Genomic DNA, 20977 nt, shown 5'->3' with positions numbered 1-20977 from the left:
ATAATTTAAATTTGTTGACGCAAATGAGTATGTCTTTTTCTATTTCAAGGATGAGTTCAACACAATCTTATTATCTTACCATGATGTACTTTGCTGAGGACATGGTGATATCTGGATGTGGCTATCAATCGTTGCCACACCATTTTTGATTGCTAAGACTTGCCTAGATGGCTTGTTTCTCACATGTGCTACCTATCTAATTAGACCGCCACTATGCAACTCAAACTTGTACCCATTTATTAAGCATAAGCATTTTGAGGTCTTCGTTTCTATACCGTATTGTCTGATTCAAACTGTAATTAAAGAAGTTCAATGTGAATCTATGTTGCCTTTATTTCTACTTCCTAGTTCTAACACTAGTGCCTTTGTTGTTGTCTGTTGCCTCAGGTATGCCGCTGACGTGTCGTCCTGTTTCACTACCTGAAGCCAGGCAGTTCGACCTCTGTTCCAAACACCGCAAGCGTTTTGCAAAGGCAAGTCCCCTATTTCACTAGCTTCTAGTACTATCTTGTCTCCCATTATCCCTTACAACCATTCAAACAATTTGTTGGAATTTCGTACATTGGATCAGATGGACACTCAACGAGCCAACTGGGATGGCCGAACAACCGCCTTGTTGCTTGACCTAGTCCAGAAACAGAAAGACCAATGTCACTGGGGACATAACTCGCCCTCCAATATCGGCTGGAGCAACATTGTGTGTGAGTTCAACAGTACCACACAACATGGGTATCCCAAGAAGGCGCTCCAGAAGAAATACCATGACCTAAAAAGGGCGTACTTCAATTTTTGTAGTGGTTTGACCCATACTGGCCTAGGCCATGACCCTTTAACTGGTGATATGGCCGTTGATCCCTCTTGGCTTGCAGATGGACCAGGGGTACTAATTGAAACTTTTTCCTAGACTCTTGTCTAACCAGATAAGTTCTCACACACTCACTACTAACATGACACACACTGTATCACGTGCAGGAAAGTAGCCAAAAGGGAACTGAGATGTTCAAACTCCACAATGCCGTGAGCTCCTGGTCAATATTTTGGGATGCACCCCAGGTGACAAAGGTGAGTTGTTTGTTGCCAGAGGCCATGAACCTGAGGAGACCCCCAAGTGATAGCTCTCGTACTCCTAAAAACATGTCAGCCGATCCCCTACATCAACATAGTGGTGGTCAGTCATCTAAAAGATTGACTAGGGACCATTCCGTCAATAGTCCCTACAAGAAGAGTAGTAGGAATCATTCCATTGATAAAACCCTTGACAACCTAAACAACATGATCAAGAGATCGGTGATGCGTGAGCAGAAGCGGCACAAGAAGTGCAAGGACACTTACCGGGAGGAGAGTGCCCAAGTGAAGCAGATTTTGCGGGAAGATGGTTACAAAGAGGGAGATGAGGTGTTCATGCAGGTGCTCAATCTTACCCTAGACGACAACCGTCGACATGCTTTTCTGGATTTGGAAACTAAAGTGGGCCCACTGCAATGGGTGAAGGTGTCCTGGGCCTTTAGTGCTACGACCTCAAAGTGATAATGAGCATCATTTGTCCTATGGCTGCTTAAGTTCAGTTAATTTCTAGCATGAGTTTGTTTAGTTTGTTTTTCAACATGAGCATGTTTAGTTATTTGTTTGCCGACATGAGTTTGTTTACTTATTTGTTTGCCAGCAACAGTTGTGTAATGTTTGTTGTAATAAGTATATTTGTGGAGAACTCGTCTTTACATCAATATTAGCTTGTGAATTAAACTTTTCCTGCCCCACATGTTCCTGAGAGCTAGAAATCTGCATGCTGGAACACATGTTAATGGTGAGAGCTAGTTTTTGGCTTCACCTGACATTGGTTTGCTGCACCTGCAATATGTACCTTTACATTTGCCTACTTGCTAAGTATGCGTTGAACAATCTAACAATTTATATTTATGTATGTAAGTTTGAAGGACTAAATCCTGCTATATTTGACGTCACATCGTTAAGATGGTATGTATGCTAGCTGGTTTCTGTTCTGTCCCACCAAATTCCTTTAGGCACTACAATTGATTTATGGCATGCACACAGTTGTATCTTGATTTTGTTAAAATTCAAATCCCCTTTGACCCCACAACAACTTCATTGTGTAGATTGTAACCAAATCAGCATTGTCTTCATTGTGAGAGCATCCAGTCTACCAATTGAATCGAACGTATGTTATGTTCAGTTCTTGGTCACTGATGTTTGCACCTGTCCTTACATGTCTTGTACTTTCGGTGGACTGCTTCCATATATATGTTGTAATTTATTTGCACTATTTTTGTTATGAGTACTCGCAGATGAGCAGTTCTGAGGACTCTTCGTCAACTGACAGTTCGTCTTCGTTAAAGGAGTTGATGGACTGGGTGACCGCATTTGCATTGGTGAAAAAAATGAAGTACTTGCTGGAGCAGCAAAGTAGTCTGATACATCTTCCTTGCCCCATACCTAAGCTTACAACCACACAATGGATGCAACAGATGCTGCATAATTGAGTAGCATGCCTGGACCTCTTTGGCATGTCCCGTGATGCATTCATGAATTTGCATAACATCTTGCTTCCATATATATGACCTACCTAGTACAGAGAAGTGTGAAGCTTTAGGTATGTACATTTGGACTTGTGCACAACATTCTATATCTAGACAATGTAAATATAGATTTGAATGGTCCTTAGATACAATTAGTAGAAAGCTTAGTCAAGTTGCAAATGTAATGTTTAGGTGGGCACAAACATTATTAGTTCCAGTTGATAGGCATTATTCTAGAGTGAGCCAGCAACTTAAGGACCACCGACTGCGTGGTTTGATGGATGCATAAGTGCTATTGATGGCACTCACATTGAAGTTGAGGTGAACCGCGCGAAGCAAAAGCAGACTTCTATAATAGTAGGAACGGAGAATCATCAATTAATATTTGTGCCATTGTTCATATGGATGGCCGCTTCACCTTTGTTGGTGCCGAGAAGGTGGGAGCGTGTCATGACATGGTGGTCTTGCAAGAGTGCATAGCTAGACGTATCCACGATTCCAACATCCACCACCAGGTGCTTGAAGAATTGCAAATTAAATGGATCATGCATTTATGGTTGGTACTTGTAAATTTTTAATGTCTTAAATGGTTGTACGGTGGGAGACTCTGAATACAAGTTGGAGGCCGGATACATGCCGCCTTTCCTTGAGACAAGGTACCATGTGGATGAGTTTAGGGGAGTAAACTTGAGGACATTAGGCCGTGAGAAAAAAATTTAACCACATTCATGCAGAGCTGCGCAATATCATTGAACGTAGATTTGGGGTGTTAATGGAAAGGTGGCACATTCTAGAAAAAGTGCCCTTCTTTAGAAGGGAGAAGCAAGCACAGATTATCATATCCTGCTTTGCCCTGGATAGTTACTTATGGCTGCGGAGTCATGTTGTTCCACCGCCGTATCGTCTTTCGAAGTGGATGGACCTCAATAGTGATATTGATACTGCTGTAGTGAGGGAGTGGATAGCAACGGTCTTGTGGACGCAGCAATGACTGAGAAAAGGTGAAGTACTAAAGTAACATGGGTATTTCAATTGAAATTAGGTAGTTCTAGTGTATACTTTGTTTGACACTTGTACTGCATGCAGGAGTTGGACCAAGGAGGATAGTGTATGTGCAACTGTGGATTGTATTGTTTGGTGCAGTTTGCTAAGTGCCTGCTTGTCTGGCACTAGTTTTGCATATGTTGCATATAAGCCGTAGTAGTAACCCTATAGTATTGTGATTATTCATGGCAAAGACAATTGGAGTGTCATTTGTTTGGTTGAATGTATAGGACAAACATTGTAGACTAAAGATCTATTAGGTATGAAGTACTCATGGATTCTGAGTAAACTGGAGTAGTCTATTATGTATGTTTGGATGACAAATATGATGTAAGGAGTCTGATTCTTATTGGTATGGCTATTGTAAGCATGGGTGCTGTTGGGAAAATTTGTTGTGTTTGAATTTGAAATGGCAGATGTGAAATGTGCGACTGTCTTGGCGCCATGTTTGAATGGCTGTTGGTGTTGGCGCCTTTGTTTTTTTTTTTTTTTTTGAATTCGAATGAACCTGGGTGCAGGGCTGGCTTGTCTGGCTGGGTGCTGGCTGCAGCTTATTGGCTGGCTGGTTCAGCACCAGCCCCAGCAAGCCAATCCAGCTCTCCTGAACAGGCTGAAAGGATGCGCATACAGTGATCTATGGATATCAGTAGTTTCACTCTAATAGAACTTAGGCCTTGTTTAGTTCACTCCGAAATCCAAAAAGTTTTCAAGATTCCCCGTCACATCGAATCTTGCGGCACATGCATGAAGCATTAAATATAGACGAAAACAAAAACTAATTACACAGTTTGTCTGTAAATCACGAGACGAATCTTTTGATCCTAGGTAGTTCATGATTGGATAATATTTGTCAAATAAAAACGAAAATGCTATAGTGGCGAAATCCAAAAATTTTTCAGAACTAAACAAGGCCTTAGTTTAATTAACCTTTCAGTTAGAGCTAGAAAAAATTAGTTGACTTGATTTAGGCCCCATTTGTTAGGCTTCTCCAATGGCTTCGGGAGCCGTTTGGAGCCGTTTTCTACCAAACAGGTTAAAATGAAATGACTTCACCGATGAAGTCCCTAAAAACATGCTCTCACAGAGCTTTGGGGTGCGTAGGAGACAAAAAATAGTAGCTTCTCTCGGCTTCGCATTATTCTACATGGCATTCTGTGAGAGTATATTTTAAGAAAGGAGCTGTTTTGCCAAACGATTTATCAAAACAGCTCCAACTCTACTAGAGCCGTTCATGGAGCTAAAACCCTAAAAAATAGCTTCACTGATGAAGTGGAGCCATGCCAAACAGGGCCTTAACTTGAACAAATGATTCGATCCATACCCATCTAGTCTTAGAGACAAGTACATCGCCAACTTGAAGTTAAAAATGATGTCCCAAACGTGTATTCATATTGCATAAGAAAGTTTTAATCATAAGCATTTTTATGCCCGAGACTCAGCACTCAGAATTTCTGTGCCAAAATGTCTCTGTGGTGACATTGTACAAACTTCACATGACTCAGCATCTCACGGTGTACAATTCAGGTTAGTAATTAAGACGACTCCTGCAGCCACCTTTTGTTTAGACTTTGCATGAAAGAAAAATTTGAGCACACAGGATTTGAATCAAACTGCCATATTTTATTTTCACATAAATCTCTGCAGCAAAAATCTCGCTGTATAAATCAACTTCTTAAAGCAGCTTCTTATAGGGCTGTAGGTTGAGTTAAACTGAATCTGTAGGTTGCTAACAGAATCTGTGCTGCTAACGGAATCAAACTGAATCTATGTTGCTAACGGAACTGTAGGTTGAGTTAAAATTCGAGCACACGTGATCAAACTGAATCTGTATTGCTAACTGAACTGTAGGTTGAGTTAAAAAAACAGAACTGTAGATTAATTGCAATAAAGCTAAATGAACTACTGAGAACAAGAATGTTGCTGCAAAGAAATTGAATGCTAAACATAGTTCCCGTACCAAAGGTAATGGAAACTTGTCCACAAGTTACCAGTCTACAACAGGATGCTAGACTGCTAGTAGTTAGATATGTCAACAATTGGTGATCAAACAATTTAATCTGGAATTTCATTTGACATTCAAGAACTTCCAATACAATACAACATATATATCTGGCCTCGATCAACTAGAAATCTCTAAAAACAACGGCCCTGTATGATACAGCTATGGCCTATGGGGACAAACCCTTCATAGAGAAGTTGCACAAATAAAGAAAAAAAACATGGCTACCAAGCTTCTTAGTTTTAGCACAAACCGAAGCTATATTGGAGAAACATGACCAGAAAAAAACTGCAAAACATCATGTCGTTTGGCTTCTAATATTTGCTTATTTTGGCCATAAGCAGCTTATAAGTTGTACCAAATAGGCCCAACATATCTCTACTAGTTTCTAGACAGCCCTAGGTAACAGAATCGTAATTTTTTTCCTTTTTGTTTCCCTTGTTCGATAAGGGTCAATAATATCATTGTTACCGATTGATTTTGTAAAATGGAACGTGTACACAGATTTTCTCTACTACAAACATTTAAGGAATACTACCACAAGAGTTTAATCACATTGGCATAGAAGATGGAACCAAATTAAGTTGTTTTCTTAAGGGGGATGAATCAAATCTGCAACTACTGCATAATATAATCTTTAAAAATAACAATCTGCAACATTAGTATAGCTAGGTATTTACACAATCAACTATCGCCACATCTATCTACACATGCTAGTCATCCAAATAAATTGCAAGACATACAAAGACACATGGATCGGGTTGTTTTCTGTACTCGTATTCCAATAAGCACCAATGCTTCTAATAATCAATAAATGATGCTTGTGCACACAACAAATAAAAGGGTGAAATCGATGCAACAGTAACGTGAACAACACAGTCTAGTTTAGTCATGAATTGGCAAGGAGGCACTCAAGACCTTACTTTATGAAAACAGCAGAAACAAGCTACACAAACTGATCAATATATGATTCAAACTTCTATCGCAACGTAAAAGGTTGCAGGTTTCCACTTAAACACATAAAAAGGCTATAGCTTTTTGACAATAGCACTGGCCACCAACAAACAATCTTAGAGATTTTCGCTATGTAAAATAATCATGTGGAATTGGCTTACCAAATTGTCTGACCCATAAAATAGCGTCAAAAGATACGATCACCAGGGCATCTACATAATGATTCATCAAATGGGTCCGAAGCCAAATCATGGATGTGCTTCATGTGTACCAAACAAGACAACCTATGTTTAGGATCAGCTTCAAAATAAAATGTAGCACCTCGAGAAGCTCTGCCATCTACCTCTAGCTTCTTATGTTGTCTGGCAATCCATTTTGTACCACACTGGCCTTGACGGACTACAAACTTTATAGCTTCAAGCACTCTGGCATTTAAGATGAAGAACTTGACGAAATTTACATCTGCACTGTTGTCCTCATAATTTATTATCTGCATCTTCTTGAGATGCCGATCAAGGCATTCGAGTGGAGCATAGGTTTGTTCATTCTTCGTAAGTATCCGAGTATATGACTGAAACAGGAAGAGTAAAGGAAAGCAACACACCATAAATTGAATTCCAACATGATTTCTGAGTGCACCACAGTTTAGTGCAACAAACAAGTAGATGTATGTTAAAATTCAAGAAAGAAGAAAATCTCACCCCAATGTATAACTTCTCCACGCATGGAAAGCATTTTAAGAAGCCAGTGACAAGATCCAGATCAGGAGCAGTGAGGAGGGCCAAAGTCTTCACAGTGCGCATCGCATTGGGCAGGCTAATAATAGGCACCATTTTCTGAAATAGGGTATATGAACATAAACCATCTGGTCTGGTGAGGGGCGACAATATACAGACAAAAGAAAATGCATTGTTGGGCTAAGTGAAAGATGTAGATGTACCTCGAAAAGCATGGTTCCAAGCTGAAATATGGGGATGTCATCATGTAGATAGCCCAATGTCTTCAGTTTGGGTGCATGAATAACCCGGATCACCAGACCATAAGTTGGAGGCTGTGGGATAAGCGTTTCTAGGAGAGGGGCGTCCTCAACAATGAGCTCTTGCAACTTTTCCCCCAAGACCACACCAACCGACACCCCAAGACTTCGAAGGTTCAGGGAGCTGATCTGTAGACGATGGCAACCGATGTTACCATCTAGAACCAAGCTCTCCAGGACAGGGCATCCCAACAGGACGGCATGAAGAGCAGTCCCAGATATATGAACCTTGGCAAGTGTGAGGTGCTTGAGGTTGGGGAAATTGAGACTGCAATTTGGGAGCGTGAGCTGGTTGAGGTCTGGGAAAATGAGATCCTGGGAAAATGCAGTCCGCTTGTACAAGTGCAGGGCCCGGACTGCAGGCAGGAGACGGAGCAGAGACGGCGGAAGTAAACTGTATGAACAAATCTCCAACTCCAGGAAGTCGTTGATCCTGGGAGATTGCATCAATGTGTCGACCAACTGGAAGTCGTTGCCCGCTAGTTGACAGGTGAGTGAGAAGCGACGGAGAGGGCCCTCGTGCCTGCTCAACAGGCTGCAGATGGAGGCCATGTGCGCGTCCTTGTTTAGGTTCTTGTAACTGATGTTGGCCTCAAGGTTGAGAGGCGCGTTGCGCCAGAAGGTCCGCCACCGGCGCGACAGGATCTGGGTGCGGGCGCTGTCCTTGGCCGGGAGGAGGGTGATGATGCTGTCAAGAATGTCGTCGGGGAGGCGGCTGAGCAGATCCGGGCCCCGGGTCGTCGGCACCGGCAGTTCTTGCTCACGGCGCTGTTCCTCCTCCAGCCTCCTCTTCTTCATCTTGGATCTTGCATCCATAGCGGCACCACGCGTCCACTGCAGCAAAATAAAGGAGCACTGCTAGCTGGGTGAAACCGTGCAACGGATGATCAGAAATTTCGTAGAGAAATCGGGAAAACCTAGCTGCTCCAAAACCCTAACCAAAAACCCCCAACAGGCGCCCCCGTCATGCTCCAGGCATTGGTGACCTCCAAGATGACCGTCCACCCCATGGGCGGTGGTGGGCTAATTAGTAAAGGGTTGTTCGGCCTGTTGCGGGAGGAGGCTCTTTTGGATTGGGCGTTGGAGATTGTATGGGTCACGGACTGTAGAAAATTTGGGCTGCACCCCTCAGCCTGGCCTAGATCCGCCCCTACTACTCTGCCCGCTAGGAGAGCGGTAGTGGGTGCCCCGGCCAAGCAACCCTCCTCTCATCACTAACTCGTTGTTCCGCGGCCATAGATGTCGAGGCAATGGGAAAAAAAGTCTAATTTTCCTCCTCTAACTCCAAAATTAGGTAAATCATTTTCCTCAAATTTCTAAACCATGCATTTTATCTTTCAAGAGCGGTTTCGAAGACGGTTTTGCTACAGGAAATAGTGGTTTTGCTACAACGATGGTGATTATTTTTTTCTTTTTTAATTATTTTGACGGGAGCTTTTAAAAATCATAGTAAATCACAAAAAATCATAAAATAGAAAATCTAATTTTTTTAACTCCACAAAGGTAGATCTACACAGTAAACATATAATATGGTATGCTTTAGTACAAAGTTTTTGCTATAAAGTTTTTGTCCTTTTCTTTTTCTATTTATTTGGTTGAATCTTTGAACAATCATAGTAAATCATAGAAAAATTATAAAATAGAAAATCTAATTCTGTTGGACTCCACATGAGCATATACACACAATGAACATATAATATAAGTATGGTTTAGTCCGACAAAAATAATTATAGAAGTTGCAGCTATGAATTATTTTAATTAATTACAGAAAAGCATAGATCTAAAGCTACAATAAAAAATTTGTACTAAAGCATATCATATTATATATTTACTGTATAGATATGCTCATGTGGAGTCTAATAAAATTGGATTTTCTATTTTATGATATTTCTGTAATTTACTATAATTTTTCGAATATTTAGCCAAAATAAATAAAAAATGAAAAAGACAAAACCTTTATAGAAAAAACTTGTACTAAAGCATATCATAATATATGTTCATTGTGTAGATCTGTTTATGTGGAGTCCAACAAAATTGGATTTTCCATTTTATGATTTTTCTGTGATTTACTATAATTTTTCAAAGATTCAGCCAAAATAATTAAAAAATAAAAAATAAAATCATCATCCTTGTAGCAAAACCATCATTCATTGTAGCAAAACCACCATCAAAACCTCTTCAGGGTGGTAAAATGTGAGGTTTAAAAAGTTAAGGGAGGTGGTTTGTCCGGATTTAAAGTTAAAAGAGAAAAAGAGAAAAAATAGACTTTTGTAAAAGTTAAAAGAGAAAAGGTAAACATTTTCCCATTGGAGGAGATAACCACTAGTAGTGAGGGAGGAAGCCCTACGCCAGTGACGACGAACGGATGCAAAGTAAAAAAAATATATGCCACAGAGGAATTAAAGTAAAAAAATATGCACGGAGGAATTAAATTGGGTGACCGACCGCGTAGGTCTAAACTATGGCCAATGCATCCCTACGGTAGATTGTTGACACATGTACAGGCAACCAAATCCCACGTCTAGCAAAATCTGCAATACCTAGGTCTTTGTGTGTTATCCTTAGCTTTCTAAATAGGACTTGTTTAGTTCACTATGCCATAAAAGCTAATTAGTGACGTGTTTATAGGGTCATTAGTGACGTGGAAAGGACGCGCCACTTTTTGTTGCGTCTGTGATGTGGAAAAATTAGTGACGCGTAAAAACGCGTCACTGATATGAAGATACTAGTGACGCGTCACTGATGTCAATATACCAGCGACGCGTATTTAGTACACGCGTCACTGATCTTTGTATAGCAGTGACACGTAGTGATAAACCGCGTCACTAATCAGGACATATCAGCGACACACAGTGAGAACACGCGTCACTAATAAGGAGATATGAGCGACACGCACTGACAGTACGCGTCACTATAATTAGATATCAGTGACTCATGTCAATCTAACGTGTCACTAACAACATTTAAACATATGACCCGTAACAGTGACACGTCTAGTTGTTTATGTCACTTGTATTTTTCATCAGAGCCACATACTACAATGTTCACAACACATACATATGAAAGTCATCAATATTCAGTCACACGGTACATTAACAGATCCACATTTATATCAAATTCATTGACAGATTCACAATAGGTTTACAACTTGTTTGAAATGCATCACAACATTGGACTTAACTTATTCGATCACACACTACATCAGTAGATCCATATTAATGGCAATCACACATCACTGATGGTTAATTCGGATGATAGAACTCTCCTTTCTTGTTGATGACATGTGTCACTAAGAACATGGCCAACTTTTCTCTAATCATGTGCACATCGATGGGCTTCGTCAACACTTCAAATTCCTGTGTCAAGATAGAGCTTTGGTAAAAAAAACTTGACATAGTACAATCTATAGTACAATATAAAAGATCAATGTAAAAGATGTAATCCAATCTAGACATAGCATATAGTCTTAATTAGAATAAATAACTATCATTGTGTGTGTGACTATGTGACTACACTGAGAAATGGTGTAGGCAACTAGCTTAGCTGCACATGCATCCTTCAGTGAAGAACACAGATAGATGATGATGTTTACATTGCATCGTAGCTGAGTAGTATAGATTATTTGAACATTCGTACGCTCACTGGCCGTATAGACACATGCACACATGTGTCAGACCAGCCAGAGAAAATATTTGAACTGTCAGAGAAAATATTTGAACTGTCAGATGGATATCTCCTGCCCTGTTCTTGTTTAGTTCACGTGTGCAAAACAACATAGGAAAGACAACCTAGTAATAAGCATGAGATAAAGGCTGCACCAAGGTTTGGTTACATTTTTTTGTCATATGAACTGATATAAGTTGAGAGGGGACCAGCAGCACATGTACACTTAATTAATTAGGTGTGAATACCTCAGGGCATTCCAAGTTTGTTTGTCTCATGGCTAAAATCAAGTGGTGTGCAGCATAGAAGCTAGATCCTTTGCTGGAAATAGATTGTTGGTGGCACTGCAACAAATATACATACAACATATTAATACACTTAATTAATTAGATGTGAATACACATTTAAGATGAAACTTGAACACAATACTGAATATACTAGAGGCATAATACTACATTTTATTTTAGGAAGCACTTACCGCATATTTAGCAGCATGTGTCAATGGCTTTGGTTTGTCTTTCATCTTGCTTGTGTGTGTTGCAAAAGCCCTACATGGAAGAGTGCAGCACACATATATTCTTCAATAAGTTTGTTCAATGACATTGGCATTTATGAAATGAGTCAATAATAGGTTAACAAAGAACTCACTCATCAATCAACAATTTTAACATGCTGAAATCATGGTTTCCAGATTTGTTGGAATCAAGGTATATCACTTTATTCCACTTTTGAATTACTATCACAACGACCCAATGGCCACCAGAGTTGTAGGCAAACATTATGAAGTCTTTGCTGGTATATTTGGTGAAGGCTTTTTGCACATACTGCAGAACAGCTGCTCTATCAAACTTTATGCTATCCAGTGACATTAGTTGTGGATCAAGAAATCCCACAGGGATGTCCTTAGCCTTAGCTTCTACAAATAGTGATCTAAAAATAAGAAAGAACAAGTAGAGAAAATGAGTAAAGAAACCAAAAGATATGCCAAGGAGTAAAGACACATTTGCCAAGGGTTCAAATGAATGGACTGTTTTCATGGCATCAATTTAATATTTTAGAATTCTAACTACATAAGCTCATTTTACATCAGAACTTTAACAGCCTACAAATATTTCAATGGCAATGGGAGTAAGAAGGATCATTTGTAACTTACAATGTCAAGCATCGAAGAAGGGAGCAATCCAATGCACCAAAGTTGAAGAAGTCATATAGATGATTGTACCTCACAAGCCCGACCTCAAAATCTGATGAATTCAACATATAAATACCCTTGAACCTAACCAATATCCCACTCTTCTCATTGTCGGCACAATCTTTCATGTAATGAGCATGAAGAGCAGTGCACCCAGGTCCTACTATCTTGAGGTCCATTGCTGGAAGAAATGGCTGACCACATTTATACTTAGAAGACCATTTTTGCTGCTGCAGTTGTGGTTTTAGACTTTCTTCAACAGCCCTACTAGCCAACTTTTGATGTGTGACCGCCTTTTCACTCTCTCCAGCATCCTTACTGGATACTTTTTGCTGCATGGGTGGCTTTACATTCACTCCATCAGCCTTACTCGCCCCTTTGTGTTGCATAGGTGGCTTTCCACTCCCTCCAACAGCCTTAGTACCTACTTTTGGCTGCGTGGGCAGCTGAGTGTTAGCAACAGCCCCGCTCTCTAAGCTCTTTTGATTTTTTGAAGGATTGGCTGCATTAGGCTCCTTTGACACACTCTTTGTTGCATCAGATGATATGGCAGGAGACTGATGATTTGAAGAAGTTGATTTGGCCCCCGAAAGTAGCTTTGTAGAAATAATAGCATTAGTGCCCTTCGAAGCACTCTTGGCACTCTTTGTGATCTCATTTGGTTGAGATAGGGTTGGCTGGGTCTCAAGTGTACTGTTGACTAGAATGTGCAACCTCCTCCACTGTATTCTCTTTAGTAGAGCTTCTCCAAGTGTATTTGTATCATCATCAGGGGGTGACTGCAGCACATAATCCTCATAACCTGGATGTACATTGACTCAAAAATGTTCTTCTCAAGATTGTCCAATGACCTCTCATCAAGAACTTTCTGAGATATTGCATTGAAGAAGAAGCATAAGCTCATGATTGTCATTCGGACCTTTTCTGGCAAAATGTTCCTAATCCCAACTGCAAGCATTGTTGTGAGCATGACATCGCAGTCGTGGGCCTTCATTGGGAGCATTTTGTTCTCTTTTGCCGCCACAAGTTTCCTGATGTCTGCTGAGTATCCAGAGGGAACTTTCACGCTACGGAAGAAGTCGCACAGCTCCTGCTTCTCTTCTCTAGTTAGATTTATGGCAGATAATGGTAGTTGGGCACTGGGGCCCTCAGGGTGCAACTCAGGCCTTATGTCCAAATCTTCCATATCTGCTCGTGCATTTGCATGGTCCTTGCTTTTCCCCTTGCTGTTCAAGAGTGTTCCGAGTAAGCTCCCACAAACATTCTTTTTCACATGCATCACATCGATGCTGTGGCGAACTGCTAAGTCTTTCCAATAAGGTAGTTCCCATAGAATTGACATCTTCTTCCACCTCTTATTGGCAACTTCTTCCTTGCGCTTTCTCTTTCCAAGGGCACTCTTTTTGTTCTTCCCTAATGTGACATTGACATCCTTTACCTAGTCATAAACATCACGCCCAGTGAAATGCCTTGGAGCAGATCCTATCTCAATCGTGCCATCAAACTGGCATTTCATGCGCCGGTAAGGATGGGTTCGAGGAAGGAAACGACGATGCCTAATGTACACCCTCTTCTTTGAATTGTTCAGCCAAAGAGACGCAGTGTCATCTAAGCATTGAAAGCAATCTTTATCCCCTTTAGACTGCCCAGATAAGCAACGGTGTCCTGGAACATCAGTGATGGTGCTTAAGACCATGGCATGCACCTTGAATGACTCTCGCTTGAACCCATCATATACCTTAACACCGTCTGACCAAAGCATCTTGAGCTCATCCACAACCGGCCTTAGATACACATCGATGTCATTCCCTGGCTGAAGCGGACCTGAGATCAAAAGTGGCATCATCATGTATTTCCTCTTGTTACACAACCACGGTGGAATGTTGTATATAGACAACAACACTGGCCAGACACTATGTGAGCTACTCATGTTTCCGAATGGGTTCATGCCATCCGTGCTCAGTGCAAAGCGAATGTTCCTTGGCTCATCTTTAAATGATCCATACTTAGAATCGATGATGCGCCACTGAATAGCATCTGCTGGATGCCGTAGGTAATCATCAATCTTGCGTCCCTCCTTGTGTCAGCTCAACAATTGTGCATCCTTAGCAGTTGCAAACAAACGCTTTAGATGGGGAATTATAGGAAAGTACCATGCCACCTTCCAAGGAGCTCCATGTCTCTTGTCATCATCACCCCCATCATTTCTTCGTTTGTATCGAGAGGTCCCACACTCAGGGCATTCAGTTAGATCAGCATTATCGCCACGGAAGAGGATGCAGTCATTCTTACAAGCATGGATTTTCTCAACCTCCAATCCCATAGGGCAAACAATCTGCTTGGCCTCATATGTGGTCTTGGGTAACTCATTCCTCTCAGGCAGTATGTCCCCTAATAGATCTAGCAATTCATCAAAGCTCCGATCAGTCCAATGATGTGTCGCCTTCAACTGGAGAAGCTTGAGAGTAACAAACAACTTTGTATAGTTAGCCTTGCAACTGAGATAGAGGCATCTTCATATCTGCCACCAGCCTTTTCAACTTCTTCAACTCTGCCTCAGTAAACTCATCAAACCCCATGGCATCACGCACCATCTCCTCGACATTCTCTGCCATTTGGACATAATTGGCACTAATATCTGTTATCTCATCATCACTAAGATCCGGGCTGCAAGAGGGTCCTTCCTCATTGTCCTGACTAGCAGCATGAGTTCCATCATCCTGACCAGGGTTAGAAGAGAATCCCTGGTCCATACAACCAGCTTGCAAGACTCGATCATTAACTCCTTCTTCTCCATGCTTGTTCCAATATCTGTAATCTTGCATGAATCCTTGCATGACCAGGTGGCCATAGACTGATAGTGAACTTGAGTACTGCTTTTCATTTTCACAATCAATACATGGACACCACATAGCTGTCTTGTGTTGATTCAGCATATCCACCTCTGCAACGCTTATGAATGATTTCAGCCCATCTAAATACTCAGGACATGTACGATTTTGAAGAGACATCCAGCTCCGGTCCTCCATATCTACAAAAGTATGAAATTAAATAAAATGAACTAATCCTTCCATGTTTGAATTTAGTTTTGCAGAACCGCGGCAACAATTCAACCAGTTTTGCAGGATATAGTGCTCAGTAGTACTAAATATGCTATGATACAATTTTGAGGTGGAATATCGAGCGATGCAAACCCTCCATTTTATAAATGAGAAACCAAAAAAATAGTAAAATGAAATTTCCATGATCTGAGAGCACACCTACTATCTATTTTGCAAGGAAACTTTGAAAACGAAAACAATTGAAATTTAGCCAGGGCCTCACCACACCATGTCTAATCCATCCCAACAAAAATAGTCCAAAAGACTAAATTTTAGACACTAATTGGAGCATCCCTCATGACACCATGGCAGCAGATTGGGCCAGCTGGTTGACTCTTTAGAAATGAACAGGCTGATTTTGGGAGAGATGAGTAGAGTGGCAGATTAGATGAGCTAGGATTCAACTAGGAGAGAGGGGAGAATGGGGATGGGAGAAGCTGTGCTCTAACCTGTGCTCAGGGCGGGCGATGGCGATGAACAGGCATGGCGTGCTGATGAGCGGCGGCGCCTTGCACGGCTACGGGACGGAGAGGACATGACCTTGTGGCGGGCTCTAGCACCTGGCCTCAGTGGCGTCCCTCCTCATCCACAGCTCCTGGTTGGCTCCTGGTGCGTGGCTGGTGCTGCAGTAGGCCGGAGGTGAAAGGATCAAGATGCCCAAGAGGGGGGGTGAATTGGGCTTCTCTAAAAATTTAAGCAACCTATAAGCTCCAATTCAACCCCTTGTGCCTAGTGAGACTTAGAGAGCTACCGAATAAAAAGTTTTGCAACCTAGTTCCAATCCTATTCTAGCATGGCAGTTCTAAGAATGTAAAAACACAAAGTAAATGCTAGAAAGTAAAGGAGTAGTGGAAGAAAATGCTCGGCGATGTTTTGCCGAGGTATCGGAGAGTCGCCACTCTCCACTAGTCCTCGTTGGAGCACCCGCGCAAGGGTCTTGCTCCCCCTTGGTCCGCGCAAGGACCAAGTGCTCTCTACGGGCTGATTCTTCGACACTCCGTCGCGGTGAATCGCCCAAAACCGCTCACAAGCTTGACACGAGCCACCCACACGAACTTCGGGTGATCTTTGTGTCTCCAATCACCACGGAACCGTCTAGGTGATGGCGATCACCAAGAGTAACAAGCAAAGAGCTCTCACTTGACCCAAACAAGGCAATAGAGAGTGGTGGATGCACACTTGACTCTTGGAACTCACTAGAGAAGGATTCTCACAAGAAATCACTCCAATCTCAATCCTCTCTAGGCTCTTGCAACTCTCTTGCTCCACAACAAGTTTCTCTGATGTTCAAATGGGCAAGAGACCTCTCATGGACGAGGTGGAGAAGTATAAATACTATCCACGAAGTCCAAAGGTCGGCCAACCGTTTTCCACTGAAAACGGGGTCACCGGACGCACATTATGTTGCACCGGACGCACTGCACCGAGCGTCCGGTGCTGCATAACGGCTAACTGTACTTCGCTCTGACAGGTCACCGGACGCTAACTCTCAGCGTCCGGTGCAGCGTCCGGTGCTAAGGGAAAACTTACATGCTCCCTGCGCATGGGACCGGACGCTACCCTGTGCGTCCGGTGCTAGCGTCCGGTGCTCTGGGGAACTTTGCAAGCTCCCTGGGTAAGGGACCGGACGCTGCCCGGTGCGTCCGGTGCCAGCGTCCGGTGCCTAACCCTAAGCACCAACCTGTTCCAACGGCTAAGGACCTCACCGGACGCACTCACAGAGCGTCCGGTGCAGCGTCCGGTGCCCCTTTGGGCACCCAAACTTCGTCGAAACGTGAACGCTCCAACACGAAGTTTGTTCCTCTCGATCTAAGGACTATCTCTGAGCTGCCTAGTGCTAGGTTTACCAAGTGTGCACCACACCTAAACCTAAAGCCTTGCCTAAGTCAAGCTAGTAGATCAAAGCCCCTCTTAATAGTACGGTCAAAAGAGAACAAAGTCCTAAACTACTCTAAGTGCCCTTCTTCACCATATGGCACTTAGACCTAGTCTAGTCTCGACGATGTCCATCCATCCTTTGGAAACCGAAACGATTTCCACTATTAAGTTGGCATGTACGTCCCTGTACATCGAGTACTTATTTACCATGACCTTACCTATGACTTTGCCTCTGCAAAACACACGTTAGTCATAGTAACCAACAATGTCATTAATCACCGAAATCTCTTAAGGGCCTAGATGCTCTTTCAGGAGGAACCTGGTTCTCTTCGCAGGATCTGCTGCAGATCGAGAGGCGGCTTATTTGGATGTATGAAGAGCCGTAGCAGTCGACGATTCGCTGATATTTTCCGGCCAGGTCATCAGTGACGCGGCTCAACAGCAAGAGTCACTGATATTTATAAATAAGAGTGACGCGTCTAGACACTATATGTCACTTTTGTTACTAGTGACGCGTTTTGTTGGGAAGAGTCACTAATACCTCTACTTATCAGTGACGCGTCTACGCAAAATGCGTCACTGAAACTAACAGTGACGTGTTTTGATGTGAAGAGTCACTGATATGTATCTATAACAGTGACGCGCCGAGTTAAAACGCGTCACTTCTATTAGTAGTGACGCATTTACTTGGGACGAGTCACCGGTATCTCGTCATTAGTGACGCGTCTTGCATTTTGGGCATCGGCAACAACTTACCAGCGACGCGTGACGTTCACCCGCGTCACTAATGTTTTATTAGTGACGAGTTTTAATTCTATGTCACTAGTTGAGGTGTCTCCTTTGTGCTGTTTTGGCATAGTGGTTCACCCCAAAAACTAAAATTTTTTTAAAATTTCTCGTCACATTGAATCTTGCGGCATACGCATGTAGCATTAAATATAGATAAAAACAAAAACTAATTGCGTAGTTTACATGTAAATCACGAGACGAATATTCTAAGCCTAGTTACTCTATGATTGGACAATGTTTGTTAAATAAAAATGAAAATACTATAATGTCAAAATCTAAAAAATTTTTGGATCTAAAGGCCTTAGCTTCCACGCATGTTGTGTGGTGTCCGACCATATTCTGTTCTACCACATGTCAATCATCCATCATATGGTGCATAAGTATTGGGTGGACTCCGAGGCCACCTAGTTTAATTCCTGCCATGTGTAGGCAATAGGGATGAAAACGGTACGGATATTTTCCGACCGTATTCGAGACCGAATTCGTTTAGAGAGGTTCAGATGTGTCCGTATCCGAGTCCGAATGTTTAACATCCGATACCGTATCCGTATCCGAATACTTAAATCGTATATTTATGATGTCGACATCCAATCATATCTTATCCGACATGATTAACATTATCCGTATTCGTATTCGAATCCGACCAGAAATATGAAAACAAATATGATATCGGTGATATCCGTCCGTATCCGATCCGTTTTCATCCCTAGTAGGCAAACTGACCTTCAACTTGATGAAAATGTGGAAACTAATATTCTAATCATTATATGACCAGCATCTTAGCTATTCAGATCGAAACTGACTTTCCAACTATCATCACGACAACATCATAAATGGTATGGTCAACAACATTTATCACTGTGAAAGGTCCAAATGGCTAGAGGATGGTGAATAGCTTATTTAAAAATCCTACAAACTTTACTAAGCAAGTGTGTTAATAAAACAAATGGCAAAGTTATTCTAGCACTAGCACAACTAAGCTATACAAGCCACCTACACAAGTCTAGCAAAACACTAAGAGCAAGTATTATGGGTGGCTGGAAGCGAGCTGGATCCCTGTTGGCAGAGAGATAAAAGGGGAGAGAGTGCCCAGCGGGCGTCTCACCAAACGCCAGCATGAAGCGGGCGATATACGTGTGTCGACGAAAGCTAGTCGGCAGTCTACCTTAGGGTATACCCACGGTAGTAGTTTATCAGCAGACGGTGCGCAAACTACGAACTTGATGGTGACGCAAGACACAGACAAGGTTTTTATCCAGGTTCGGCCGTCGTGTGGGCGTAATACCTACGTCCTGCGACCGTTGGGGGAGCGGCTATGGTGGCGCCCGCTGGGTCGTGGTGAAGTCCGGCTGCGATGAGTCTGGTTGGAAGAAACCTCCGTGTAGGAGACGGCTTGGACCCTTTTGAGCAAGGTGGCTGCCTGTCCCATCGCGGCGATCAGATGTGCTCGTATACTGGATCGGACGCCTTGGCACTCTGGGGTATCAGGGAGTCGGTCCAGATTTGCCATGGCAACAGCCACGTTAGCGCTTGGCGTCTTGTAGACTGGTTGATCTCCGACCATGTCGAAAGCATCACTAAGGTTGTGTGGCGCAAGTTGCCACTCCTCGTCCGCGCGCCGCCGAGCACGATCGGCATTGCGTTGCTCGCGGAGTTGCTTCTGCTCATCTGTTTCGCCGTCGACAACTGGTTCGTCATTGCTGATGTTAAAGATAAGATCTCCTCACCGAGGTGGAAGGACCGGGAAACGAGAAAAACCCGGAGGATATGGTGGTAGATCCAGGTCATAATCTTCGTCCTCGGAGTGTAAAACCTCGGTAGGGACAGACCCTGTGCTGGAGTTTGTACTGGTAGCCTTGTCGTTCGGTAGGACTCGGATGGATACCATGTTGACGTAATGGCAAGCTGCTCGGCTGCTTTGTCCCGGCGACAAGCCCGCCCTGCTGAAAAGAGACCGGGTATGCCGCGAATACTGGTCGACCGAGTTGTTTAGACCATAAGGGTAATTCTGGTCTTGATCTGTCTTGAACTTGACATATCGTCCCGTGGGGGTCGACGTTATCGTTAGGGACGTCTCCGGCTGTTCTCGTGCGTGGTGACACGAGTTGCCCGGCGGGAGTCGAAAGAGTTTGTCGACGTCGCCTGATCAGATTTGCACGAGATCAAATCTACCAGTTTGGAAGCTTTGAGGAGTCTGAGGTCGGCGTGATCAAGAGCTTGGAGAAGATCCGAGTTGTCGACCTTTTTTGCCCTGTAACGAGGGAGTGGAGGTCGGGTGCTCGGAGTTGGCGTGATTGGAATCGACGCCTCTGCTGTCCCAGATTGGATCTGGGTTTCTTCTGAAGTCGTGGTCGCGAGGCCGCCGCTATGAGTTGTCCACGTGATCTGGCCGACGGTGAACGTGAGGCCATCAGCCACGGCCGCGGAAGCTGGAACGATGACCATCTTGTTCGTCGGGAGAGCTGTACGCACACCCCCTACTTGGCACGCCACTGTCGACGAAAGCTAGTCGACAGTCTACCTTGGGGTATACCCACGGTAGTAGTTTATCGGTAGACGGTTGTTGGGTACCATAAAAAGGGATACCCAAATCAGAGCTATGAAAAACGCAAAGGACAAAGCAAATTAACCACGATGGTCAAGGCGCGGGCTCAGCTCATCTGACTCCTAGCCCTCAGGTCCAACCCACAACTCGACCGACCCCTCAGAGCCTCGGCCGCAAGATCTAACTTGCCCGACCCCTCAGGGCCTCGGACGCGAGTTCCGTCTCGCTCGACCCCTCAGGAC

General features: G+C 43.1%; 3 protein-coding genes across 3 annotated transcripts; 1 reads left to right on the top strand and 2 right to left on the bottom strand.

Moving 5' to 3' along the window:
- Positions 585-1697, top strand: LOC8057293. Its single transcript, XM_002461803.2, has 2 exons — positions 585-880; positions 973-1697. The coding sequence occupies exons 1-2, from the start codon at positions 842-844 to the stop codon at positions 1525-1527; spliced, it is 594 nt and encodes a 197-aa protein (XP_002461848.2). The 5' UTR covers positions 585-841; the 3' UTR covers positions 1528-1697.
- LOC8057292 (putative FBD-associated F-box protein At5g50270) lies at positions 6462-8653 on the bottom strand. Its single transcript, XM_002459666.2, has 4 exons — positions 8485-8653; positions 7472-8401; positions 7233-7367; positions 6462-7102 (listed from the first exon to the last, which is right to left on the bottom strand). Exons 2-4 carry the CDS (start codon positions 8381-8383, stop codon positions 6719-6721), a joined length of 1431 nt encoding a protein of 476 aa, XP_002459711.1. The 5' UTR covers positions 8384-8401; positions 8485-8653; the 3' UTR covers positions 6462-6718.
- LOC110433031 lies at positions 10601-12728 on the bottom strand. Its single transcript, XM_021454609.1, has 5 exons — positions 12384-12728; positions 11879-12160; positions 11709-11778; positions 11479-11574; positions 10601-10923 (listed from the first exon to the last, which is right to left on the bottom strand). Exons 1-5 carry the CDS (start codon positions 12599-12601, stop codon positions 10810-10812), a joined length of 780 nt encoding a protein of 259 aa, XP_021310284.1. The 5' UTR covers positions 12602-12728; the 3' UTR covers positions 10601-10809.

The sequence above is a fragment of the Sorghum bicolor genome, chromosome 2 (genome assembly GCF_000003195.3).
Source record: "Sorghum bicolor cultivar BTx623 chromosome 2, Sorghum_bicolor_NCBIv3, whole genome shotgun sequence".
Lineage (NCBI taxonomy): Eukaryota > Viridiplantae > Streptophyta > Magnoliopsida > Poales > Poaceae > Sorghum > Sorghum bicolor.
Note: the sequence above shows the minus strand (reverse complement) of the source record. Positions and strands in the feature narration are given on the sequence as shown.

Coding starts and splice junctions, on each gene's coding strand:
- LOC8057293 (XM_002461803.2), top strand. CDS start 842: ATGGCCGTTGATCCCTCTTGGCTTGCAGATGGACCAGGG. Junction 881..972: donor GGCTTGCAGATGGACCAGGG/GTACTAATTGAA, acceptor TATCACGTGCAG/GAAAGTAGCCAAAAGGGAAC.
- LOC8057292 (XM_002459666.2), bottom strand. CDS start 8,383: ATGGATGCAAGATCCAAGATGAAGAAGAGGAGGCTGGAGGAGGAACAG. Junction 7,368..7,471: donor TTGGAACCATGCTTTTCGAG/GTACATCTACAT, acceptor ACCCTATTTCAG/AAAATGGTGCCTATTATTAG. Junction 7,103..7,232: donor TGGAGAAGTTATACATTGGG/GTGAGATTTTCT, acceptor TTCCTGTTTCAG/TCATATACTCGGATACTTAC.
- LOC110433031 (XM_021454609.1), bottom strand. CDS start 12,601: ATGGACCTCAAGATAGTAGGACCTGGGTGCACTGCTCTTCATGCTCAT. Junction 12,161..12,383: donor CTTCTTCGATGCTTGACATT/GTAAGTTACAAA, acceptor TCTTATTTTTAG/ATCACTATTTGTAGAAGCTA. Junction 10,924..11,478: donor CAAACTTGGAATGCCCTGAG/GTATTCACACCT, acceptor ATCTTGACACAG/GAATTTGAAGTGTTGACGAA.